This window comes from Triticum dicoccoides, chromosome 6A (assembly GCF_002162155.2).
Source record: "Triticum dicoccoides isolate Atlit2015 ecotype Zavitan chromosome 6A, WEW_v2.0, whole genome shotgun sequence".
Lineage (NCBI taxonomy): Eukaryota > Viridiplantae > Streptophyta > Magnoliopsida > Poales > Poaceae > Triticum > Triticum dicoccoides.
Genome location: NC_041390.1, coordinates 33016035 through 33043510, shown reverse-complemented (window position 1 = coordinate 33043510; position 27476 = coordinate 33016035). Strand labels below are relative to the sequence as shown.

The window sequence follows — 27476 nt, the reverse complement described above, 5'->3', positions numbered from 1 at the left end:
CGCTGGACTCCACCCTGTTAGGTTGATCTCCTCTGTGCAGGCCCAATGGCCTGCCAGGCCCTTGGTCAATGCGCCCTGATCGGGGGCGTCCAACCCATTATGGTTGGTGGGCCCTTGTGACCTGCACTATATAAACAAAGGTAGGGCCGGGGCACGACTTACAAGGTTAATCGCTGCCGCAAACCCCATCGATATTCCCCACCGATCTAGGGTTAGCGTGGTACTCACGGGAAGCTCCACTACCGCCGCCATCCACTCACTGCCATCACCAGCCACCGTCATCATGGCCGGCACCAGGAGTTCCTCATCTGGACCAGGAGAAGGTAGGTTCACCGGGAGTTTCTAGCCTATCCGATCCAGAGACCCTATCAATGGTATCAGAGCCATTTTTCTCACTACCAGTTGCAACTCCATCAATGACAACTATGGGAGTAGACCCAGAACCTGTTCGTCAGGAGCCGACTGAACCCGTTGTTGAGCATGAAAGGGAGGTGCAACAACAAATTTTAGAAAAAGTGTCAGAAGTTGAGGCACAGAATGTGCCAGAAACCGAGGCCCTTAGAAGGTCTACAAGACACCAAAAGTCAGCTATTTCTACTGATTATAAAGTTTATAACACGGAAATGGTTCATACAGAAGAAGATCCCACCTCATATGAAGAAGCCATGAGAAGCCCTCATTCATCGATGTGGATAAAGGCAATGGAAGACGAGATGAAAACGATGAGTTCCAAAGATGTTTGGGACTTAGAGGAAATTCCTAAAGGAGTCTAAACAGTAGGCTGCAAATGGGTCTATAAAATTAAGTATGACTTTAAAGGAAATGTAGAAACGACTCGTGGCAAAAGGATTTACACAAAGAGAAGGGATATATTACAATGAGACATTTTCTCCAGTCTCATGTAAGGATTCCTTCAGAATTATAATGGCATTAGTTGCTCATTTTGATTTAGAGTTGCATCAAATGGATGTAAAGACGTCATTTCTCAACGGGGATTTAAAAGAAAATGTCTACATGAAACAACCCAAGGGTTTTATCATGGAAGGCAAGAAAAATATGGGATGCCGCCTGAAGAAATTCATTTATGGATTAAAGCAAGCCTCTAGATAGTGGTATCTAAAGTTTAATCAAACGATTAAAAGTTTAGGATTTAAAGAAAAAATTGAGGATAACTGCATTTATGTAAAGTTTAAAATGGGAAATATATTTTCCTATCTTGTATGTGGATGATATCCTGCTTGCTAGCAGTGATGTTAGTCTACTACAAGAAACAAAGAAGTTTTTATTCTCAAATTTTTGACATAACAGATCTTGGTGAAGCATCATATGTTTTGGGCATAGAAATTCATTGAGATAGGAACAATGGAGTCTTAGGACTATCGCACAAGGCATAATTTGAAAAAGGTTCTTAAAAGTATAATATGCATGCGAGCCACACCTGCTCCTATAGTCAAGGGTGATAGTTTTGAGAAATTCCAATGTCCCAAGAATCAGTACGAGATCGATCAAATAAAAGCAGTACCATATGCTTTGGCTGTTGGCAGCTTACAGTATGCACAAGTGTGCACTCGCCCTGACTTAGCTTTTATCACCGGGGTACTCGGTAGATATGAAGAGAATTCAGGCATAGAGCACTGGAAGATGGTAAATAAAGCATTGCATTATGCACAAGACACAAATGACTACATGCTAATATACAGGAGAAGTGATTCCCTAGAGATAAAAGGGTATTCCGACGCAGATTTTGTGGGGGAGAGAGATGGTAGAAAATCCTCGTCAGGATACGTATTCACTCTCGCTGAGGGAGCTATTCGTGGAAAAGCTCCAAGCAGTCGATAGTTGCATCATCCACGATGTATGCAGAATTTATAGCATGCTTCGAGGCCACGGGGCAGACGATATGGCTAAAGAAATTTATACCCGACTTGAAAGTGGTAGATTATATTCACAAACCACTAAAGATGTACTGCGACAACCAACCCGCAGTATTTTGCGCTCACAACAACAAGTCGAGTAATGCTGCCAAAACAATAGAGATAAGGTATTATGTTGTGAAAGATAAAATCCAGGATCAAACTATAAGTCTCGAGCATATAAGGACAAAGGATATGCGTGCGGATCCGCTAACGAAAGGCTTACCACCCATTGTGTTCAAGGAACACTTAGCCGACATGGGTTTAAGGGAAAGCCTTATAATTTCTGGATAGGCCCAAAAGGAACAGAATTTGCTTCTGAACATAACGTATGTTGTAGCTGTATGATTCTATCGGCAATTAAGTTGTGACGATGAAACATGCTCTATGTACCAATATATGATGAAACAAATAAACTAGAAAGTATAAAGTTAAAAGTAAAGTTGAGATCAATGGGGAGAATGTTAGGTTGATCTCCTCTGTGCAGGCCCAACGGCCTGCCAGGCCCTTGGTCAATGCGCCCTGATCGGGGGCGCCCAATCCATTATGGTTGGTGAGCCCCTATGACCCGCGCTATATAAGCAAAGGTGGGGGCCGGGGCACGACTTACGAGGTTAATCGCTGCCGCAAACCCCATCGGTATTCCCTACCGATCTAGGGTTAGCGCGGTGCTCACGGGAAGCTCCACTACCGCCGCCATCCACTCACTGCCATCACCGGCCACCGTCATCATGGCCGACACCAGGAGTTCCTCATCTGGACCAGGAGAAGGTAGGTTCATCGGGAGTTTCTAGCCTATCCGATCCAGAGACTCTATCACACCCTTCCCACATCCCCCCTCCCGACCTCATCGGCATACAACGATGTTTGTTTGTTTGAGCTTTAATGTGTTCCTGAGCTCACCGCAAATGTTCACGAAGCAAGGTAAGAAAATCTTCCCGGTCCGCCGCCTACTCTGCTAGGGAAGTAGGTCACCGGTGTCAGTTGACAGTACCGAAATTAGGCTCAATTCCATACAAAAGCTTTCAAGGGTGACAAGTGGTGATATTTTTAAGAGTAGGTTATTATCTAAAAAGAAGTAGGTAGGTTGTTAATACTCCCTCCATTCCTTATTTTAAAACATCCTTGGGCTTCTTCGTAGCACTGAAGCGAATGAAATAATTTTTATTGATCAAAGAAAGATGGTAAAAAGGGTCTAAAATTGATGTATGAAAAAACACGGCCAACTGAGACCCTTGGTATAAACAAAGTTACATCAAGTTTAACCACTTCGCATGAGTGGTAAACTATATCAAAAATAATTGTACAATAAAAAAAAGTTTGACCAGACTTGTCGTTTCTTGATCACCCATTCACATCGGTGGGTTCTTACAAGCCTCTAGTGAAAAACCTGCAACATATATGTTTGACAAAGTCGCATGACCCTCACATCCCAATTGTGGAACTAAAAGACCGCTTGCTGAATACAACAAGCCCAGGGGACAAATTAAATTGCTTGAAAGGAAGGATGCTGAAATAATGATTCATTAATGAGACGGGTATAAATAAAGAGTTCAAAAGCATGAAAAAAGAGAGGAGAGATGTGGCCAAAACTCAAAAACATAATCGCTATCACAAACAAAAATATGTGTCAATGTTGTTTGTGTGCAGTCCATAAAATAAAATATGTAACCGTGAAATTTTATAAAGACATACTTACATCCGTATGTACATGTATAAAAAAAATCCAGATTTATTTGATACAGTGAGTTATTTTAAAAAGTGGTACGTGTCCAAAAAGAGTTTTTCGATGGAATAAAGCCACATGTACTTCATTTCACAATCTTTTTTTTTTTGCGGAAGACTTCATTTCATAATCATACAACATCATGTTCACTGCGACGGTGGGGGGACATGGTTCACTTGTTTTAGAGGGCCACACCAGTACACACAACATTTCGAACTTGCATGTTTAAAATAAACTCTCAATATCCTCAAGAAAACATAGTAGGAACTAGGGATGAATTATAGCCGCCTAAAAACCGTCCAGAAATATGATTAGTTGAGTTCTAGAGAGAACAACGACAAAAGGTAGCACAACAATTTTGCAGGACACAAGTGGTCGTATTTTTAGAAGTAGGTTATTATTATTATCTAAAAATAAGTAGGTTGATCCGGTACATCCCTACATATCACTATGTTGTTTTGAGATTTTCATTTCCCTGACAATTCACAAACTTCAAAACCTTCTTGGGGTTTTCACTCTTCGTGGGCTTTCAGTCTCCAAACCTTGTTTTGGGCTTCCCTTTCTTTTGGGCTCTTCTTCGTCCAAACTCTCTACACCGTCCTTTTCGAACCTACGCTGGAGGCCCCCAATCGCGTGCCGCAAGCCCGCTTCCCCTTTCCCATCGCCGCCCGCGACGCCTTCATGATCCTCGGATGCCGCCATGGCCTCGTGCTCATCTTCCTTTGGACGCGGAACCAGCTCCTGGTATGGGATCCCGTCACGGGTGACCAGCACTTCCTAGACATCCCCCCAGGGCGGTGCTTCGTGCTGCCGGAGAGGCCCGCCATTTCCAGGTTGTCTTGGTAGGCAACAGCGGCATGCAGCTTACACAGGCTGTGGCCTCGGTGTACTCGTCGGAGACCTCGACACTGCTTCCGGCCAAGGATCCTACCAGTGATGTACCCACCAGGATTTTGGTCGTCTGCTCTGTGATGGTTGGGAGTTCCGTTTACTGGCTGCTTACTGGGAATTGGTTTGGAATACTTGAATTTAATGTGGATAGGCAGAGCCTAAGTGTGATAGATGTGCCAGTGGACGTCGATGCGGGGAGGGTGGTGGCCTTGGTTTCCTCTTCCTGTCGGGCTACTGCATCCAGCTATGGAAGAGGAAGACGGACTGTGATGGTGTAGCTTCATGGGTGCTGGGAAGAACTGTTGCACTAGACAAGCTACTTTCCATGAATTCAGAGGAGGGGAGTCAAAGCCCAAGGATACTCTGGTTTGCTGAGGACAATAATGCGGTGTTAGTGCGGACATTTATCGGCGTCTTCATGGTCCAGTTTGAACCATTGCAGTTTAAGAAACTTTTTGAATCCTACTGCTGGTTTCACTTTTATCCATTTGAAGGTGTCTATACCGCAGGTAAAAAGAAACAAAGTTAGTATTTTATAGTCTTGTATTGTTGTTATTGTGTTATGTGGTTTGAGTCAGAGGTAGCAGACACTTTATCTGTTTATTCTATATATGGATGTCCATACAGTAAAACAACGGACATGATGATTGGCAAAAGCAATTTATTTGGGGTTGGCATATTATGTGTATAATAAGCGAACTATTTTCTTTATCATTGCAGGCCTATTGACATGGTCAAGGATTTCATTATGAGATACAACTGAACTGTTTTCTTGATTTATAGCAGTGTGTTTATTTAAATATCTAGTTAATGCCCTCGTACGTATTTAAATGTTTGTTGGAATCTCATTAGTTCCTTGCCTTCCTATTTTTGTAGATGCTCGCATTGGTGGTGGACACGGTGGAGCTAAACTTTTGTGCGATGCATAATATGATCTGTCTGGATAGATGCTATCTTGAATTTGTGATTTATTGATCAGGTAACTATTTGTTAGTGGTAGCAGAATATTTTCCCTTTATTTTCCTTCGAGGGTATTTTCTGTTTTACTTTTCCTGGTTGCTATGTTGCATTTTCTCCTGTGGTTATGTTTTACTTCCTCCGTCCCATAATATAAGAGCGTTTTTAACACTACACTAGTTCACAATATTGCTTTAGTACTGCTCCATGAATTCCCTTCGAGGGAGTACTTTATTGCTCCATGAATTCAAATTTGTATTGGTAACTAGCAAGTAACAACACCTCAGCTCTTGGCTTCAAACTTGCTTTGTTATTACAAGCATCACACTATTGCTTTCTTAGGGAAAACATTTCACATTACTGCCCATCCAGGAACATTATAATACATAATGCTCGCTTGCAGTTATTGTACAATTATGCTAATTTTAGGTGGGTCTGGTTTAATATTTTCACGACGTATATCTATTTGTCAGTCTAATTCTCATAACCTCCAACATAGTGTGTCTTATCCAAAGTACATATTGGCTGTTGTAGTGGTTTATGTGCAGTATAATTTCTGCGACTTTTGTCATTATAGATGCTTAATAATTTCTGTACTGAATCCATGATCAAAATGACCTGTCTAGATTCATACTAAACACTTCTCTCGTCATGAGTAGTTGCCAATGTTTCGTTTTTGACACTGTATGGAGTAAAAAAGGCGTTGTCTATTTTAACCGAAGGAAGTATCAATTCATAAAATGATGCATTATAAAATCCCCGAGGCTTCCACTGCATGAATTTGATTAAGTTCATTTTTTAGTGACTATCTAGCTTGTACATTTCTAATGAGTATGCCCATGAGCTAGAAACCAAACGATTCAGCTCAATTAACTGTCGTCCTATTGATGTTCTCGCTTTGTACTGTTGGTTTTCTCCAATATTGCTGAGTTGATTTGACCTAAAGCCTTTGGCACAATTTCCACATCATCGAAGCTCTAATGCTTACTGTCCGAACCGTACACAAGTTGTGAGATAATTTCCATGCATCAAATAATTGAGTATTAGAAATCTGTTTGACTGGCTTCACTGATTGGTCGACAGGTAACAAGAGTTAGGTTTCGGATGGCTGAGATGCAGAAATGAACTCTTTGTTTCAGGCTCTTCCATCCTGTATGCTGCGCATGGGGCCTGTAATGTGCTCCACAAGGGAATTTGACCCGCTATGTGTCATGCCCTGGTCAAATGTGCCGTGAACTTGTAGGAATTAACATGTCCTGGTCAACTGTAACTGGAGTTAATCTTCTGACTTATGAACTGCCCGTCTGTTATCTGATTTCTCTAGGAAAGATTGGAACTAGCTTGAAGAGAAATTAACTTCCTTCTGTTAATGCATTAGCGTTGGCCTTGTCACTGAATATTACGTTTCATTTGCCTGCGTTGCATTTTTTTTTCCATCATCGTTTGCTCAGGTCCCGCAATATCCATGCTTATGCCCATGACGTTTGTTCATCCTTTTTGTGTGTCTCGATCTGTATTTCAAAGAGATATCATTGCTCCAGGGACGCCTTTATGAGTTGTGCTAATTTGCACATATTCAGTAGCAATGCTGCTACTGGGATAATTTTCTTCTAATTTATGTGGGATATGGTGAAGGCTGAACACCTGGAGATATTATGGCCTGTGCCATAATGCTGCCAGTGCTGGCGACAAGTCTTCCCTTCTGGCTGCCGCCTCATCTGCCCTACAACTTATTTCTGAGATCACTAACGGTATGAACAGAGAGCTACAGGTACTGTCAAAAGCTGGTCCAAGCCACCTGGAGACTCGCCGTAAATCAACATCGACGGCTCGTCCTGGCGAGAAACAAGCATGGGACATGGGGTTGAGACGGTCTGACGCTCAGAGATTGGGATGACAAACTTTCTCATGTAGCCGAGTAGCTGACGGTCTGACACTCTTCATGCGCGCTGAGACGGTCGACAGCCTGAAGGCCATCGACTTCGCTGCCGAGGCAGGTATGGGGCGTATGACCATAGAAACTGATGAAATGAAATGAAACAGTACTGAGGTCTGCCCCCAAAACCAGTAACTTCGATATGGCTCGCCCATGGCATGCTCTCTCGAGAAGCAAAGATATCTTTGTGCTTACCGTCTTCATTGAGTTCAGTGTCTATAGTTTAGCTCTGGGTGGTGTCATGCTCAGTACTATGGCATGGAAATGTACCTGTCAGAGATTTGGCAGCAAAGATTATCAATACAGCCCACCCATTCCTGTCTGGAAAATAACCGAATTCGTTCATGAGTTAACCTCTTGAGAAATGAAATACACATACAGGACAGTGTATGCATGTGTCTTTTTTATAGACAAATTGGAAGGATCTTGCCCTGTCTAAGTAGAATCATCCTGGAATTGCGGATATCCATTTTGGCTCCCAGGGACACGTGTTTCTACGCCCGAAAAATAACTTTTGAAATGTCAAAAATTCCAACAATTTTTTTATGTATTTATAGTTACATAGCCTGTCCCAAGCCCGGGTAAAGGAGGAGGGTTATGATAGGTTTGGCGAGCTAACGTGAAAACTCAGCCACTCTTATGGAGATGAAAACTGCGCGCCGTATCTTGATCCGGATACGGTGGCAAGTGAGCGAGGATCGGGTCGTCGCATCCTTAGTGGCGCGCTACATCGGCACCCGGATGTAGTGCAAAATGAGCAAGGGTCTTTGCATTTGACTCGACGAGTGCGAAGGGTAAGAAAGCTAGCCGAGCCTAGGAGGATTCGCTTAGATAGCTGGAACGTAGGGTCTCTGACAGGGAAGCTTCGGGAGCTAGTTGATGCAACGGTGAGGAGAGGTGTTGTTATCCTTTGCGTCCAAGAAACCAAATGGAGAGGACAGAAGCGAAGGAGGTGGAGGATACCGGCTTCAAGCTGTGGTACACGGGGACGGCCGCAAACAGAAATGGCGTAGGCATCTTGATCAACAAGAGCCTCAAGTATGGAGTGGTAGACGTCAAGAGACGTGGGGACCTGGTCAAGCTGGTAGTTGAGGACTTGGTTCTCAATGTTATCAGCGTGTATGCCCGGCAAGTAGGCCATAATGAGAACACCAAAAGGGAGTTCTGGGAAGGCCTGGAGAACATGGTTAGGAGTGTACCGATTGGTGAGAAGCTCTTCATAGGAGGAGACCTCAACGGCCACGTGGGTACATCTAACACATGTTTTGAAGGGTGCATGGGGACTTTGGCTATGGCGTCAGGAATCAAGAAGGAGAAGATGTCTTAAGCTTTGCTCTAGCCTACAACATGATTGTAGCTAACACCCTCTTTAAAAAGAGAGAATCACATCTGGTGACTTTTAGTAGTGACCAACACTCTAGCCATATTGATTTCATCCTCTCGAGAAGAGAAGATAAGCGCGCGTGCCTAGACTATAAGGTGATACCTGGAGAGAGTGTTGTACCCCAGCATAAGCTGGTGGTTGCCGACTTCCGCTTTCGGATTTGTGTCCATCAGGATAAGCGTGCCAAAGTTGCTAGAACGAAGTGGTGTAAGCTCAAGGGAAAGGTAGCTCAGGCGTTCAAGAAGAGGGTCATTAAGGAGGGCCCTTGGGAGGAAGGAGAGGATGCGGACAATGTGTGGATGAAGATGGCGACTTGCATTCGTAAGGTGGCCTCAGAGGTGTTTGGAGTGTCCAGGGGAAGGAGAAGCGAAGATAAGGATACCTGGTGGTGGAATGATGATGTCCAGAAGGCGATTAAAAAGAAGAAAGATTGCTTCAGACGCCTATACGTGGATAGGAGTGCAGACAACATAGAGAAATACAAGATGGCGAAGAAGGCTGCAAAGCGAGCTGTTGGTGAAGTAAGGGGTCGGGCTTATGAGGACCTCTACCAACGGTTAGACATGAAGGAAGGTGAAAGAGACATCTATAAGATGGCCAAGATCCGACAGATGAAGACGAGGGATATTGGCCAAGTCAAATGCATTAAGGACGGAGCAGGCCAACTCTTGGTGAAGGACGAGGAGATTAAGCATAGATGGTGGGAGTACTTCGACAAGCTGTTCAATGGGGAGAATGAGAGTTCTACCATTGAACTGGACGACTCCTTTGATGAGACCATTATGCGTTTTGTGCAGCGAATTCAGGAGTCTGAGGTTAAGGAGGCTTTCAAAAGGATGAAAGGAGGCAAGGCGATGGGCCCTGATTGTATCCCAATTGAGGTGTGGAAAGGTCTTAGAGATATAGTGATAGTATGGCTAACCAAGCTTTTCAACCTCATTTTCCGAGTAAACAAAATGCCAGAAGAATGGAGATGGAGTATATTAGTACCAATCTTCAAGAACAAGGGATGTCCAGAGTTGTACTAATTACCATGGAATTAAGCTGATGAGCCATACAATGAAACTATGGGAGAGAGTCATTGAGCATCGCTTAAGAAGAATGGCAAGCGTGATCAAAAATCAGTTTGGTTTCATGCCTGGATGGTCGACCATGGAAGCCATTTTCTTAGTACGACAACTTATGGAGAGATATAGGGAGCAAAAGAAGGACTTGCATATGGTGTTCATTGACTTGGAGAAGGCCTATGATAAGATATCGCGGAATGTCATGTGGTGGGCCTTGGAGAAACACAAAGTCCTAGCAAAGTACATTACCCTCATCAAGGACATGTACGATAATGTTGTGACAAGTGTTTGAACAAATGATGTCGACACTGATGACTTCCTGATTAAGATATGACTGCATCAGGGGTCAGCTTTGAGTCCTTATCTTTTTTGCATTGGTGATGGATGAGGTCATGAGGGATATACAAGGAGATATCCCATGGCGTATGCTCTTTGCGGATGATGTTGTGCTAGTTGACAATAGTCGGACGAGGGTAAATAGGAAGTTAGAGTTATGGAGACAAGCCTTGGAATCGAAAGGGTTTAGGCTTAGTAGAACTAAAACCGAGTACATGCTATGCAGTTTCAGTACTACTAGGTGTGAGGAGGAGGAGGTTAGCCTTGATGGCCAGGTGGTACCTCAAAAGAACACCTTTCGGTATTTGGGGTCAATGCTGCAGGAGGATGGGGGTATTGATGAAGATGTGAACTATCGAATCAAGATTGGATGGATGAAGTGGCGCCAAGGTTCTGGCATTCTCTATGACAAGAGAGCGCCACAAAAACTAAAAGGCAAGTTCTACGGGACGACGGTTTGACCCGCAATGTTGTATGACGCAGAGTGTTGGCCGACTAAAAGGTAGCATGTTCAACAGTTAGGTGTGGCGGAGATGCATATGTTGAGATGGATGTGTGGCCACACGAGAAAGGATTGAGTCCGGATTTATAATATACGAGATAGAGTTGGGGTAGCACCAATTGAAGAGAAGCTTGTTCAACACCGTCTGAGATGGTTTGGGCATATTCAGCGCAGGCCTCCAAAAGCTTCAGTGCGTAGCAGACGGCTAAAGAGTGTGGAGAATGTCAAGAGAAGGCGGGATAGACCGAATTTGACATGAGAGGAGTCAATTAAGAAAGACCTGAAGGATTGTAATATCACCAAAGAGCAAGCTATGGACATGGACGCGTAGAAGCTTGCTATCCATGTGCCAGAGCCATGAGTTGGTTGGGAGATCTTACAGGTTTCACCTCTAGCCTACACCTACTTATTTAGGACTAAAGGCTTTGTTATTGTTGTTGTTGTTGTTATTTATAGTTACATCCAAATGCTATCTGCAAAGGTTTAGAAAAAAAGTTAAATATTTTGGCCTGTACAAAATAAATAAATTTGAACACCAAATGTTATCTTAAATTTGCTTTTTCATCGACGAAACACTACTACTCTGTTTTGTATGAAAATTGTTAAACATGCTTGTGACACTAACACGGACAACTATAAAAAATCATTTTTTTAAGAACAGTCTACTATTTTTTGGGTACTATTCATCCAGAAGCGTTAGGACCAAAACACTCCTTCCTGATTTTTTATCTTCCTTTTTTGAGTATGAATTTTTGGGCCTCGGGTGCGATGGGTCTCGCTATCCCCACCATGCAGAAACGCGAGGAGATGGGTGCTAGTGTCTCGCTAGGTTAGCTGGAAATAAATGCACCGAGAAATACGACTGAGCATACGGAAATATGAGTGGTTTGCTGTATGGTGGTTGGTAGACTGCATATGAATATAAAAAATACTTCGTCCGGTGTTTGGTTGCTTGGCTCAGATCAATTTCCAGCATTGCATTTTGTTTAAAGCACTCGAGGGCCAGGCTAAGGAGGTACGACCGAATTGGCCATTTTCATTCATGTAGTTTCACGCGGACCACGAGGTGAGAAAGATCCGTTTTTTTTTTCTGTGTCAGGTTGCATTCTTCTCTCATTGCGCATACGGAACGCCGCTACTACCAAACGTGTGAGCTTGTATTCTATCAAACCCCACCAACCATCATGCAAGCAAAAACAACATGAGTACATCATTTCTTGCATCATTTTTCCTCAACTAGGCCACAACCTGGCTCGTTTCCCTCATACATGAGGGTAATATGAGTATTGCCGGACAACCCAAGCATTTGAGGAGACTTTGAGGGGCTCTGTTGGGTCAACTTTTCTTTCTCTCTTCTGTCCGGTCAGTGATCATGTGTCTGCCCGGTCAATTTGAGGAGTCCGACTGTAGATGCTTTAAGATACATTAAAAAAGTTGGTTTTGTAGGCTCATAACAGCAAATAGCAATCCACTTATTTGTCTTTCTTCTATAGCACACAAACATAAAATATGTATCGGTTAAATTTTGTGTTGACGTACATATTATGAAACCAAAATAACTTCTATGGGAATAGAGCTACATTCTGAAAGCTTTCAAAAAAAGAGCTACTTTCTGAAACAAATAACACCCAAGTTCTGCAGAATACATGTGGGCATTTTTTTACAAGCACGGTTTCCATTTATCACTATGTTGGTTTTAAGGTTTTTATATTTTTAGGGGTTTTTGAGGTTTTTATCTGCCAAATTTCCCAAACCATGAAGAGGTGCACCAAATCAAATCCGCTTTAGACTCGCGGGCTTCGGTCTATAGCCCACTTCAGTGTCGTCCGCGAGCGTCCCGGGGGACGAGGCAAACAGGTGAGGGCGGGAATGGAGGCTACAGGGAGCGGGAGAGAGGGGTGGTCACCATGCGGCGACCTACGCATGAAGGAGAACGGTAGACAGTAGCAAAGCGGAGGGAAGGAAGAAGATGACCTAGGTGGATAAGGAGCCAATGGCTCGGGGCGGGCAAATCGGAAGACAGCGCGGCGACCGGCGCCTATCATCGCCCCATTTTTTTACAAGCACGGTTTCCATTTATCACTATGTTGTTGTTTAGGTTTTTATCTTTTTATTATATGGTCTTTTGAGGTTTTTATCTCCCAAATTTCATTTTTTAAGTCTAAACACGCTTTATTCATTACTCAAACAAGTTCATGGGGATACAAGAGATGTTTGGAGGGTGTAAAAGCCACACACGGCGCCCATAATTCAAACCGAAAGCATGTTTAGCGAGGCTATGTGCCTCAATATTAGTGGCTCTACCTTCAAAGATGAAGGTACAACTATCAAAACTAGTTGATGTTTCCACGATCTCCCTGGTTGTGCTGGCGTAGGCTCCCCCGGTGCAATTCTTGATGTCCTTCACTACCCCTTGGCTGTCACTCGCGACGAGGATGCGAGCAAGGCCCAGGTCAGTTGCCAGCGCAAGCGCCTCGCGGCATGCCAGCACTTCCAGCGTCACCGGATCCGTTACTCCATGAACCTTGATGACCGAAACACGCAAAAAACTTCTTGATGAATTTCTGCACAGGGCACTAAATGAGCCAAAATTGCCATCTATGGAGACAGCCCCATCGACCCGGATTTTAGCAATTCCTTCAGGAGGAGGGATCCATCTCGAATGTGCAGGAGTCACCATTGGTTGTCCAGATGTATTTTTCTTCGGTTTGCATTCGTCAAGCTCCCGGACGAACTTCAAGATGAAGTGGTATGTAGACAGTGGGCTCTGAAAAATGTGTTCGTGTAGTGCCTGTCGTCGTGCAATCCAAAGTGCCCATAGAGTTGTGACTACCAAGAGAAACTCCTGCGAAGAGAGCATCTCCTGGAGCGAAAAAAGCCATCGTTTTGCATCTGGTTCCGTGGTGGTGTTCAAGGCCTCCACGAGATCCTGATCAAAAAGTGCCCTGACGCATCTGGCCACCGTGCAATGAAGCAACGAGTGCTGCCAGGAGTCCTCAGCTCCGCAGAGGCCACAACATGTCGTTGTGGACATATTACGGTGATGCAGCACATCCGCAGTCGGGATTGATTGCTGAGCCAGCCTCCATATAAAGATTTTCAGCTTGGGAGGGACATTCACCTTCCACAACACATTCCAGGATTGTTTTTCTCTGTCCCCATTCGACGCAAAAGCCGTTCCTTCGAGCCACGCCTCTCTTGTCATCTTAGTCTCAACTAGCATGCGATAAGAGGATTGAACTAAAAAAACACCACTTCTTTCATGTACCCAGGACCAAAAATCTTCAATATTCCGTGTGCATAGCGGGATGGAATATATAGCTGCAGCGTCTGATGGTAGGGAGACTTCATCAATCAGCGTTCGGTTCCATTCAGCACTAGGCAGAGTCAGTTCATTAACCGTCTGAGGAGGGTCTGCCACTCTGCTCACAATTGGCCTCATGTCCGAGGGCCTCGGCAACCAGTTGTGATGCCAGATGCTCGTCGAATGACCGTTTCCTATTCTCCTGATCATCCCTTGCGTGAGTACCTCGCGGCCATCAATGATGGCGCGCCATATCTGGGACGGTGCCGAGCCTAGTTCGGCATGTAGGAATTCTTCGGAAGGGTAGTACTTGGCCTTGAGAGTTCGAGCACTAAGTGATTCAGGGTCCATCACGATCCTCCATGTCTGTCTAGCGAGGAGAGCAAGGTTGAAAAGTTCAATATCTCGAAAACCAAGGCCTCCACAATATTTTGGTTGCGTCATTGTACTCCAAGAGACCCAACTAGGCTTCCGTTTTCCCTCTTTGCTGCCCCATCAGAACTTCTTAATCAAGGAATTAATATGCTCACAGAGGCTGCGTGGAAGTCTGAAACATGACATGAAATATACTGGAATTGCCTGTGCCACCGATTTAATAAGAACTTCTTTCCCTCCTGCCGACAGAAGTTTTTTCATCCAACTCTTGACCTTATTCCAAACCCGGTCCTTTAGAAACTTGAAAGCCCCGTTCTTACAATTTTCCACATCAGATGGCATTCCCAAATATTTATCAGAGAGCGATTCAGTTGGACTATTCAGAGCAGCCTTTATCTCAGTTTTCAAAGAAGTAGGGCAGCCCTTACTAAAGAAGACTGAGGATTTTGCAAGGTTTATCCTTTGACCCGATGCATTGCAATAATCTCCCAAATTTCAAAAACAGTGAAGAGGTGCACCAAATCACTCGTGGGCTTCAGTCTGTAGCCCACTTCAGAGCCTGCTTCTGCTCTTCACACTTCACTCTTCCCAGGCCGCGCCGCCCCCAGCCGCCGCGAGAAGGTGAGCAGCCCCCGCCGCCGCCCCCGCTCCTCGGCGGCGGCGCCGCTGGACGACGACGACCTGCTCGCCGAGATCCTCCTCCGCCTCCCCCCGCAGCCCTCATCCCTCCCCCGCGCCTCCGCCGTCTGCAAGTTCTGGCGCAGCCTCGCCTCCGACCCCGGCTTCTCCCGCCGCTTCCGCGCGCACCACCGCAGAAACCCTCCCCTCCTCGGCTGCTTCGTCCATGATTTTTGCGAGGTTCGCTTCCAGCCTACCCTGGAGCCCCCCAATCGCGTCCCGCAATCCCGCTTCCCCTTCGCAATCGCCGCTGGCGACCGCTTCCACATCCTCGGATGCCGCCATGGCCTCGTACTCATCTTCCACGACTCACAGAAGCAGCTCCTGGTGTGGGACCCATTCACCGGCGACCAGCACCGCCTGGACATTCCCCCGGGGTTCGCCGTGGAGAAAACCTGGATCGGCGCGGCGGTGCTTCGTGCTCCCGGAGATTTCCACCATTTCCAGGTGGTCTTGGTAGGCAATAGCGACATTCAAAGTACACAAGCTGTAGCCTCTGTTTACTCGTCGGTGACCGCTGTATGGGACAATCTCGTCTCAACACCGCTTCCATCAGAGGATTCTGGTTTTCTCACCATGGTTTACACGGGCATGCCTGCTGTGATGGTTCGGGGTTCCTTTTATTGGTTGCTTTATGGGAATTCGCAAGAAATCCTTGAATTTGATTTGGATAAGCGGAGCCTGGCTTTAATACCCATGCCAGTGGGGAACACTCGAGACATGGGCGAAGGCAATATTTGGGTTATGCCGGCAGAGGGTGGTGGCCTTGGTTTCCTCTTCCTGAGAGGCTTTTGTGCCCAATTATGGAAGAGGAAGACCGATTGCAAGGGTGTTTCTTCATGGGTGCTGGGAAGAAGTATTGATCTCGACAAGTTACTTTCCTTGAATTCAGAGATGGAGATAGGGTACCCATCGATACTAGGGTTTGCAGAGGACAATAATGTGGTGTTATTGTGGACGTCTGTCGGCATCTTCACGGTCCAGTTTGAATCATTGCAGTTCAAGAAACTTTTCGAATCCCATGACTGGTATCACTGTTGTCCATTTGAAGGTGTCTATACTGCAGGTAAAAACAAATCAAGTTATTTGATGTTCTTGGATTATTACTGTTGAATTGTGTACTTTTACCTGTTTAATCTAGGACGTCCATAGAATGAAACAACACAAAGATTTGCAAATAGTATTATGTAGAGTACTCGAACTAAATTTTTGTTATGGACCAATAGACATACTCAAGAATTTCATAATGGTGGTATTAGTGCATTGCTGCAGTACAAATGTTACTCAAGATTAGATACACAGTGTTTTGAAATTGAAGACAGTTACATGAGAAACTTGCTTGAACCAATTGAAATGTCAAATAGGTAGCTCAATTGGTACATTCTGAAGCTCAAAGCTGGTTATTTTCTTCCATTCAATATGGTTATCTTTGTCGATCTTGCCAGTAATAGTAAATCCCCAATGGCGACTAGGTTTGATGGTTACAAATTAGTTTTTCACTTTTAGAAGAGTCATGCTGCAAGTGACATGTCCATTTGCTAGAAATTCAGGCTAAATTTATTTAAAGATAATCTTAATATGAATAGTCATGATCACTTTTATTGCTAACATTTATTAGTATGAGCATGTTCCATTTTTATCCAGTGTGGCATGGACCATCTTAAGTGTAACTTTAGATACTTTTCCTTTCCTATCTGCTATTTTATTTATCTATTCCTAATTTTGCACCAGGCATGAATTATTTTCTCAAAATACAGCATTCTGTTTATCTACATATCTTGTTAATGCTCTCTCGTACCTATTTGACTGTTCGTTGGAATCTCATTTGTTCTTTAACATATTATTCTTGTAGACGGGGGCAATGGTGGTGGACCCTCTGGAGCTAAACTTTTGTACAATACATAATCTGAATTGTCTGGATAGACATGCTAACGTGATGAAATGCTTGAGCAGGTACTATCTGTTAGTAGTAGCATAATGAAATATTTCCCTTTCTTTTTATTTTTGCTGGTTGCTACATTGCATTGATTTTTTCTGTGGTTATGGGTCTGTGAAGTTTGAAGATGATTTGTTTGTTGTTCCATCAATGCAAATAGCTGATAACTAACAACACCTCGGCACTTGGCTTGAAACTTTCTTTATTAATATGGGTTTGCCATTTCACATATTGCTTTTTTAGGGAAACATTTTCACATTATTTTATCTAATTATTCTTTTTTTCTTGTATACGCGTCAGACACAATCTACTAATTGATCTATATTCTGATACCCTACTATATCATAGTATCTACTACTAGTATCTTTAATACCTTAGGAGCTCATGAGACTCTTTTAGTGAAATTCATAAGTCTCAATTCTCATGAAGGATCGTTATCATACCTAATGACCACTTGCAGTTATTGTACAGATAAGATAATCTTAGGTGTTTGGTTAAGTACTTTTCTCAACATGTCTCTATTTATCAGTCTAACTCCCATAATCCCTAATATAGTTGTTTGTGTGCAGTCTGATTTCTTCGATTTCAGTCATTATAAATGTTTAACAATTTTTGTACTGAGCACATGATAAAAATGGCATGACTAAAGTAGTGACCTAAACGCTCTTATATTTCTTTACTGAGGGAGTACTCGTGAAGAGGGCACTGATAGTGATCTAAACGCCCTTATATTTCTTTACAGAGGGAGTAGTTGCCTGTTGCCAACATTTCGTTTTTGATATTGCGCAGAGTAAGAAAAAGGTCCTCTGTTTGGTTGGAAGAAAGTATTAATCAATAAACTGATGCATGATTAATGAATAAAATTATGCATGATTTTCTACTGCATGAATTCGATTAAATTCTAGGTGTTAGTGATTATATAGATCGTACGTTTCTGTAAGAGTATGCTTATGAGCTAAAACCAGATGTTTCTGCTCTGTTTCTCCGTGAGCCCCTCACATGCCCATGATTAGAAAGAAACTTTCACAAGATTTGACAAGCTATAGGATGTTCTAATAGATTTATCTGAAGCACCAACCATTTAGGCTCTACTGAGGCTAGATGTAGCCAAAAGCCTGAGAAATTGAATGTGTGCCACTACAAATTAACTGTCTTCCTATTTCTGTTCTCTCTTTGTACTGTTGGTTGTGTCCAAAATTGTTGAGTCGATTCAACCTTGAGCTCTTGAAACAATCTCCATAATGTTTTTTTAGAGAACAATCTCCGTATTGTTGTAGCTAGTGCCTACTGTCTGAATCAGAAAAAAAAATGTTAGATAAACTCAATGTCTTCCGCGTGGATGAGTACTGCAATTCGGTTTATCTGACAACAATGGTTGCTCTGCAGGTAACAAGAGTTAAGTTTCGTTGTCAGAGACGAAGAAAATGGATTAGTTGATGTGTTTTTCTACTCTCTACGCTGTGCATGCGGCTTGTGATGTGCTCCACAAGGGAATTGACCTTCTATTTATCATGCCCTGGTCAACTGTGATGATGTGCACTTGTAGGGATTAAACATGCCCTTCTATTTATCGCCGAGATCCTCCTCCGTCTCATAGGGCTCTTCTGCATGCCTACGCTGGAGGCCCCCAATCGTTCCGCGCTTCTTCTCCTTGCAGTTTGACTAGCACATGATGTACGACGCCAGGGCAGATTTATTTTCCTTGATGCCCACGGGTTTCAGCGCCCTAGCGGAAGAAGGTCCTGGACTAGACCCCGTCAACGGCGACTAGCCTCCCCACGGGGTTCGATTGGAAGAACACCTCAATCAACGGGCGGCACTTCCAGGTGGTTTTGGTACGCAAAGACAAACATCATACATTCATACATGAGGTGGCTGCCTGCATTTACTTGTCGGACGCCAATTCCATCTAAGGCTCATACACAAATACGCTCGGTGTTTTTTCTATGTTGTACGTGGTGTTAGCTGCGGATTTCCTTTAATGTCTGCTTGATATGGAAAGTGATTGGAATTACCGATTTTGATTTCGGCGATTTCGTCTTTCATGCTTCTTTTTTTACGCACCAGGCTTGTTCCATTATAAATCGAGTGTCTCCAAAAACACTTGGCTTACAATCTTGCATCTTGATTGGTCAATGCAGGTCTTCCACGGATTACGCGTCATGACCGTTGGATTTGCTTAGTCGGACGACTGTGAGCACCTATTATAAGCCGAGTGCCGCCAAGAAAAAACACACTGCTTATACCCTTGCATTTTGATTGGTCAATATAGGCCTCCCATGGATTACAAGTTAGAGCAAGTATAATAAGCTTATGTAAGCAGGACATGGAGGGGAAAGAAGAGGAGCCGGCTACAGAATAAGAGCCAGCTGCAGCAGGTGCTCGTAGGCACTATGTGAGAGTGGAAGGTGGGCCATTTATTAATGAGGTACACATCTTTGTATCTTATTATTATACTTGAAGGCTACAAGGTTTTTTTTTTTAGAGATAAGGCTACAAGGTTGGCTATAGATGACATGACAACGTCATATAGACATCAGCTGGCTGTACTATTAGGCTGGTCATAGTGGGGAGTAACTTAGACTAGTGTCATATGCATGCCACTAGTCTAAGTTACTACCCCCATAGTGCAAAGTATCTTAGTAGTAGTGTCATAATTTGTTCCATTTTTATTGCCTTATAGACTCATTTTACCTCGGGAAGCGCTATGTTACAGTAACATATTATGTTACTCCAAACACCTCTCTCATTAAATACTTGTCACATATGCAAAATTGTCTTGGGATGTGTTAAGTTACTATCTAAGTTACCCCCACTATGACTAGCCTTAACCATGCTCTTATGACCGTTGGATTCGGCTTAATCAGACGGCCCTGAGTAGCTTAATCGGACAGCCCTGAGTAGCTATCTTATCTGTCCCATCTCTCACTCTCCTTATCTCTTTTCTCCTCCAGTACGCAGCCGCCGCAGCTCCTCCTCTGGCTCGCCTCGCTGCCACTGCTCCTCCTCTCGGCCAAGCTAGTCCTCGTCCCCTCTTCTCTCCTTGTCCTCCTCTCCACCTCTTCCCCTCTTCCTTCCTCGCCAGCAGCAGCAGCGGCGGCAAGGGAGCAGCAGCAGCGGAGTAGCAACAGCGAGCAGCAAAGTAGCAGAAGTAGGGAGCGCCGGCGGCCGCGGAGGAGCAGCAGCGTCAAGATAATTGATTCTTGCCGGAAGGAACACACGTACACAGCTCCTGAATCTGATTCTTTTCGTTTATTTACACATGCGCACACAAAACCGGTGCATTGCCGCAAGCTCGAATCGGGCCTGCTTCTTTTCGTTTGTTTCTCGTCATTGTTCAGTGTTTACAAAGGGATATACATGCGTATACATACCGCTGGTGGCCCACGACGACCCTCGGTTTATATATAAACCGGGCTGCTCACCTCGGCCCTTGGTTTGCACCCGGCTTGTACCTAGTAAGCCGTGTACTACAAGCCTCTTTTTATATATAAACCGAGTTTAAATCGGCATAGCCGAGTGTATTAGGTACACGGCTTAATTATAATTTTTTTGAAACTAGCTTGAACCAAGTCAAGTGTCAAATAGGTAGCTCAATTGGCACATTATGAAGCATAAAATTGGTTATATTTCATTGTTTGGATATTATTATCTTTGCCTTGCTGATATTATTAAATCCATAATAATGACTTGGTTTCATATTTTACAAAATAGTTTTTGTAACGTTTAGAAGAGTCCTGATGCAGCTAGTAAGTTCATTTGTGCAGGAGAATTCAGGCTAATTTTTTACAAAGATAATCGAAATATGAATAGTCATTATCACATCTGTTGCCAGAATTTATAAGTATGGGTACATTTCATTCTTGTCTGATATAGCATGGAATGAGCTTAATAGTAATTTTAGATACCCCTACCTTCTAATCAGTGAACAGTCTAAGTATGTATGTTCTTCAATTTACGATATTAGTGAGTATATATTGTTATGAGAATATTTGATTTATTTATTAGTAGGTGTTGTTTGGTTTATCTTTTTCGTAATGTTGCATCAAACCTGAGCTGCTTTTCTCAAGTGAGTTTATCTAAATACCCTGCTCATGCCCGCTCGTATCTATTCATTGTTCATTGCATTTCAATGGTTCTTTGACTTCTTAATCTTGCAGACACGGGCGTTGATGGTGGACATGGTGGAGCTGAAATTTTGCACAAAAAGTTCATTTGCCCCAGTGGAAGTGCTTTGATGTTGTTTGGTTGAGCAGGTAACCATCTGTTACTAGTATCACAATGCAATATTTTCCTTTTCCATTAGTTTCCTTGGTGGGTGTTTTCTGTTTTACTTTGGTGGTTGCTAAATTGCATTTAACTTTTTCCATCTGTGGTTATCATATGACTATGCAGCCAACCAAATCGGCTGAACAAAGCCCGAGCAACCATTTCCAAGTAGCTGCACCCAGAATCCAGTGTAGCCGGCGCCTCCACAGGTTGAACTAAGGATCACGTAGGATCCAGTGCAGATCATTTCCAAGTGTCTGCACCGAGTTCAAACCTGCAGGAAAGTAGAAGCTCTTTGATTGTTAAAAACAATATTATTGCAATACCTTCAAATAGCCTTAGACTAAAGCACAAACTCCAACCCAGATTTGAGCTTTTAGTTGTTTATTAACACATCCTAACCAGTTTTCTGAAATAGAAGTTAGTAATGTACACCTTGAGTTGAGCTTCTCCAATGGTGCCATCATCTTGCTCAAGCTGATTTTTTTTTACGATGCTTCCCATTTGCAAGTAAAATGGAAGTACTTCATATTGCTTCCCCCCTCCTGAACATGCTTCACTATAGCATGTTAGGTCCATTTCAACTCTTCTTCTCTCATAAGCTTAGTGGTCCGCTCATCAGCATCACTCTTGATAGACCTTTCCGGCTTCCGCTGCACTCAGTGGATTTAGTTCTGCCTTAACATCCAGTTGATCAATCAACTGAAGTAAGCCCTCTTTTTCTTTCCTATACCCCCCACTGAGACTACGCGCCCATCCCTTTAGGAAATCAAGCATGCCTTTTCTCTACTTTGATCAAGTCGCAGACTCCCTGCTAATTAAGGTCAGTTTATGCTAAAGGGAAACGAATTAGTCTTATTGACTGATAAAACAAATGAGAGATGACAGTTCACACGTATTGACTTCAAAAAGTCTCACTTGCTTGTCAAGTGCTAACATGAACCCATGTTAATTGCGAGATCCATCTAAACAGAGTCACAATTGACCTACTAAACTAATTATAAGGCTTAAGGGGTAAATGACTAAGTGACCGTTTTGTTTGAAACCAACTGAAAATATTGCTGGATACCCACTGTCAGTTCCTTCCATATGAGGGGAGAAATTACGAATTAACCATCACATTTGATCTTGGTTTGTCTTTATTCTGATCAAGTCCTAGGCTCCTAGGTAACTATACCGTCGGTCTATGCTGAAGGGAAAGAATTAGTCTCATTGAACGATAGACAAATGGTAAGAGTACTATTCACAAGTATTGACTTCACAAGAATTGCACATGATCGATTGCTTGTTGCAAGAGCTCATGGACCATGGAAACTGTGAGATCCACTCACACAGACCTGACTTGAGGAGATACCTGTACATGACCAAGTGGCTGGTCAATTTTAAACTGATCAGAAGTGCCGCTAGATATCAATTGTGCTCCTTTTATGTGGCTATAAAACATGGAACACTGAGCCTTTTCTTCTTTTTAGATGAGAAGGGAAAAATATGAAACAAGCACATTTGAGCATAATTTTGTTTGCTTTGTTGAAGTCCCAGGCTCCTGGCTAATCAGAGTAATATATGCTAGGGAAAAAACATCAGTGTCTCATTGAATGATAAAAGAAATGTGTGATGATGACCATCGATTGAGTGTGAGAAATAGCATTGATGCCAGATCTATCCACATGGCCAAAATAATATGATTATGGTGCAAGTCAACTCTGCTAGATGCTGATCCAGATGTTGCTGGCAACTCTCTGGTTGGGTGATATATTAATTCCACCCTGGACAGAGAAGACAAAACTTAGTTTCACACAATACATGGATATGCTGGCAAGCATCAAAGAATCTCGACTGTCAATGTACGTTGCAGAAATGGAAATGGTAAGAAAGAATACAAGCTGCTCTCCTGATCGCCGCTATATCAAGTGATTGCCAATGTATCAGTATATCACTGTCAGCAGAATATCACAGGATCCCACCATCATCAGTATATCTAGACCAAGAAATGTTGAAGAATGACCTGTATGAAAAGGTAGTGCTGCAAATTTGATAATATATGCACAACCGCGTCTGCAGTTGTTTTACACAACCAAAATACATTGAATTATATCAAACTGATGCCCGTTTTAAATTGTTGGTGGTTGCACACAACGCGCTGACAGTTGAGCAAACTACGATGGCGTACAAGTATGCAATAGTTAACAAAGAGGCTACTTGGCCCTGTGGGTCGCATATTGTGGAGTGCCATACCACTAAGCTCCAAGCTTTATAATACCTTGCATTACTTTCTGCCATATTCCATATATAGTTCCATATCGCTGGCTTAGACTCATACTTCTCATCATCACCAGCATTGTCAAAATGGGCGAGAGCAGAGGAAGCATCGCCTTCTTTGCGTGCTACAGGCCTCCGGTGCCCCTCGACATATTCTGCTGTCCAGCTCCAGCATCATCAAGGGAGGAGGAGCGGCACTTGACGGATGGCGTGTCGTACAACTACAACTGCCAACCCATTCCATCTGCGGCCCTCAAGTCGATCGTCAAGCACCTAGATCTGGCTCCTGAAGCCGTCGAAGAAGCCGCCATCGATTCGGGCCGTCTCACCGGCCTGGTCTTCGTCTCCGAAAGGCAGCACCACCTCGAGACTCTTCATATAGGCCTGCGCTTCGATGACGGCGACGAAGTCTGGGTCTTCACCTTGGGGGACATCTATGGCGGCGACTTTTTCAGTGGTGCCCGTCTGGAGGACAGCGGCTGCATTGCAGGAGGCTACGAGGTGGATGGTCACACAGCTGACCATTACCTCGTCTTCGTGTCCACGAAGGAGCCCGTGCAAGAACGCCGCAGCCCCTGGAATGTCGTCTACAAAACTAATCTCAGAACAGGCGAAACTGAGCGCCTCACTCCACCAGGTAATTTGGTTGTTGAATCTTATCTTCCTTTTGCTATTTGATCTACTACTTTGTACTTGTCTCTGGATATATGAATGACTAATTAAGTTGTGTCCTTTCTGAATTTGATCTGCTTCTACTTGTTCTTGGATGCATGGCTAAATTTCTGCTTAAATAATATTTGGTTGACCTGTTTAATTCTACATACATAAACAGGGACGTCCGATTTAAGCCCCTCGGTGTCACCATCTGGGAAGAGGGTAGCAGTGGCTTCGTTCCAAGGAAAGAAATGGGATGGTGAAGTTAAAGACTTACTGACAAACATTTACGTGATGGACCTAGAGAGCACATATCTGGAGCGCGAGCGGGTGATCGAGAACGCTGGCTGGCCATCATGGGGAAGCGAAACAGTACTATTTTTCCATAAAAATGTTGGGGATAACTGGGGTGTATTTCGGCACGACTTGAGCACCGGCGAGACCCTCCGTGTGACCCCGGAGGCATTCGATGCAGTGACTCCAGCAGCCATTGATGAGAGCAGAGTGGCTGTGGCAACCATCCGCCAGAAGTCTGTGTTCACCGACGTCCGTGTTGAAGCGCAGTACCGTCACATCGAGGTTTTTGACATGGGTTTGCCGGAGGAGCCACTTCAAATCACTCGGTGTACCAAGCCAAAAGGCGACCATTACAACCCCTTTGTAATGGATGGTGGCAAGTACATTGGCTATCATCGTTGCAAAAGCGACCATCTCGAGGTACCTATCCTTGTGGCTATGCCCTATGCACAATGATTTGCTTGTTCAGTAGTACACACTTGCACAGTTACATTACATTAATTATACTCCCCCCGTTCCAAAAGATAAGGTGTATTAGTTTTTTGAAGTCAAACTTGTGCATGTTTGACCAAGTTTTTAGAAAAAACATATTAATATCTATAATACCAAATTTGTATAATTAGATCCATCATGGGAAGTATTTTCGTGTTTTATTTATTTTTGTATTGTGGATGTTGATATTTTATTCCGTAATCTTGGTCAAACATACATATATTTGACTTTAACGAAAATTGATGCACCTTATTTTCTGGAATGGAGTATGTAGTGATGTCGTTCAAGCTGTCTAAAACATTGTGTCTCCTGCAGCATGGAGATGATGTCCCGAGGCGGTTCGACAAGCTGCAGTCCCATCATGAAGATATTGGTCTGTTTAGGGTTGCCGGTGCATTCCCGGCATTTTCCAAAGATGGCTCTAAGCTTGCATTCGTCGATAACGAATTCAAAGCTGTGTGGCTGGCCGATAGTGACGGAATGCGTGTTGTCTTCGAAGTAAGTACACCATGCCGCTTTATCTTTTGGTTCAAAAGAATGGATGAATTTGCAACTGTTTATGACTGGCCGGTTGTTATTGACTACGGGTGCTCTGTTTGTATTTGTGTACTTGTACATATAGACGGATGGTCCTGATGGTGTCTTCTCACCGGTGTGGAACCAAAAGAAGGATATACTTTATGTCTGTATGGGACCGTCTTTCAAAGCCAACGAAATATTGGAGATCTACGCCATCCCTCACGTATCGAGTGGTGCACGAGAGCGGCGACTGCTCACGAAGGGAAAATTCAATAATGCGTTCCCATCCACCAATTCAGACGGTAAGGAATTACCACTACTGCAGCCTTGCTTCAGTGGCTCCATGAGTCCTCTAGTCCATTCAATATGAATATTGTTTCCCTTGGCATGGTGATAACTTTGTATACCTCTCACAATGACCGCTGTATATTTACATTTATGTATTTATATATTACACTTGTACAGGGACAAAACTTGTTTTCCGATCGACAAGAAATGGGGGAGACAAAAAGTACAAGAATCTATACATGATGGACGCAGAGATCGGGGAGGACGGTGGTGAAGCGGAACGGATAACAGAGGGCGATTGGATTGACACACATTGCCAGTGGTCGCCGGACAGGGACTGGATCGTGTTCTCGTCAAACCGTGACAAGCCCGCGGACGCTCCGGAGCGCGACCATGGTATGGACCCGGGGTACTTTGCTGTTTACCTGATGAACGCAATCGACCGCTCTGTGGTGAGGGTAATCCGGAGCGGGTACGACTTCTCCGGGCACGTGAACCACCCGGTCTTCAGCCCGGACGGGCGGAGCATCGTCGTGACGGCAGATCTTGCCGCGGTGTCTGCTGACCCAATGTCGCTGCCGCTCTTGTTGCATTCGCAGAGGCCCTACGGCGACATCTTCACCGTTGATATCGACCCGGATGACATGGAGAAGAACCAGGATGTGGAGGAGTTTGCCCGAGTCACGCATAGCAGGTATGAGAACGCCACTCCTGACTGGACCGTGTTCTCAACTCATGACCCGCATGCGCAGTGGAACCTCCTGGTCATGGAGGAGGAGTACACCCCGGCGTGCCCGTATGCGCATCATGATGGGGGTGAAAGCTGGCACATGACAGGCCAGATGTGCATCCCGAAAAGGGTCTGTTGATCTTACGCCGCTATGTCGGAATGGCCCGGATAACTGTGCCTGTTTCGTGCTTGGGCTCATACTGTTGCCTGGATTTATTGCTTGAGATGTATTTGTAATTTCTGTTTGGATTGCTGTCTATTTGGGTTGGTGTTGAGGTGATTTGCCCGGACCATTTGCATTCTACACATTTCACCTTGCTGTAATATATAAGACTTCAGAGTTTTATATGATGATTCTGAATTGAGTAGCCCCTGCTTTTGTTGTGACAAGTTTTGTTAAACTTTCATGACACAAGTACATTATTTATCAAAACGTAATGATGATATATTTACATAGAAAGGTTTCGCGGAGGTGATTTGCTACCTTTGACAGGAACGGTTTACATCATTCAAATGCTCAGCAACTTGAAATAGTTGTCCACACCTGCTGTGTGGTAAGTCCTACTAGCACCTAGCTCCCTATCTTGCCAACAAAGTGTCTGCTCTCTCAACCGAGATCCAACAACTTCAGCAACACGACCCGACCGGATGGGATGAAGCTGCCAACTTTGTACAAAGGTTTTCATGATGGTGTTCCTAAATACCAGCACAGTGGCCCTCGCAAATGCAATAGCATGACTTTTCATACACTGGAATTTTTTGAAGATGTTTATACTATGTAAACTGAAATATTTAGGTTATAATATAGCCACTACAATTGTTTTTGCTCAGAGAGTATACTTGTGGATTACTTCCTTAATCATAAAGTTTGTAGACTTAATGATTACTATTACCAATTCAGAAACACCATATTATCAACCACATGAGCCCATATTATGTACTCCCTCCGTCCTAAAATAAGTG

At 43.8% G+C, this 27476-nt stretch overlaps 1 protein-coding gene across 4 annotated transcripts; it reads left to right on the top strand.

Annotated features, from left to right (window-relative positions):
* The first annotated feature begins 19956 nt into the window (after nt 1–19956).
* Nucleotides 19957–26884, top strand: LOC119314323. Of its 4 annotated transcripts, XM_037589058.1 has the most exons (8): nt 19957–20226; nt 21166–21261; nt 22845–23291; nt 23611–24170; nt 24366–24904; nt 25292–25474; nt 25599–25797; nt 25961–26884. In XM_037589058.1, exons 3-8 carry the CDS (start codon nt 23275–23277, stop codon nt 26650–26652), a joined length of 2190 nt encoding a protein of 729 aa, XP_037444955.1. In that variant the 5' UTR covers nt 19957–20226; nt 21166–21261; nt 22845–23274; the 3' UTR covers nt 26653–26884. The 4 variants fall into 4 exon arrangements, with proteins under 4 accessions (XP_037444955.1, XP_037444957.1, XP_037444956.1 ...); XM_037589060.1 differs by lacking the exon at nt 22845–23291; XM_037589059.1 differs by lacking the exon at nt 19957–20226 and having other exon boundaries at nt 20485–21261.
* Nucleotides 26885–27476: the final 592 nt, after the last annotated feature.

Coding starts and splice junctions, on each gene's coding strand:
- LOC119314323 (XM_037589058.1), top strand. Junction 24,171..24,365: donor TGAGCGCCTCACTCCACCAG/GTAATTTGGTTG, acceptor ATACATAAACAG/GGACGTCCGATTTAAGCCCC. Junction 25,798..25,960: donor CCCATCCACCAATTCAGACG/GTAAGGAATTAC, acceptor ACACTTGTACAG/GGACAAAACTTGTTTTCCGA.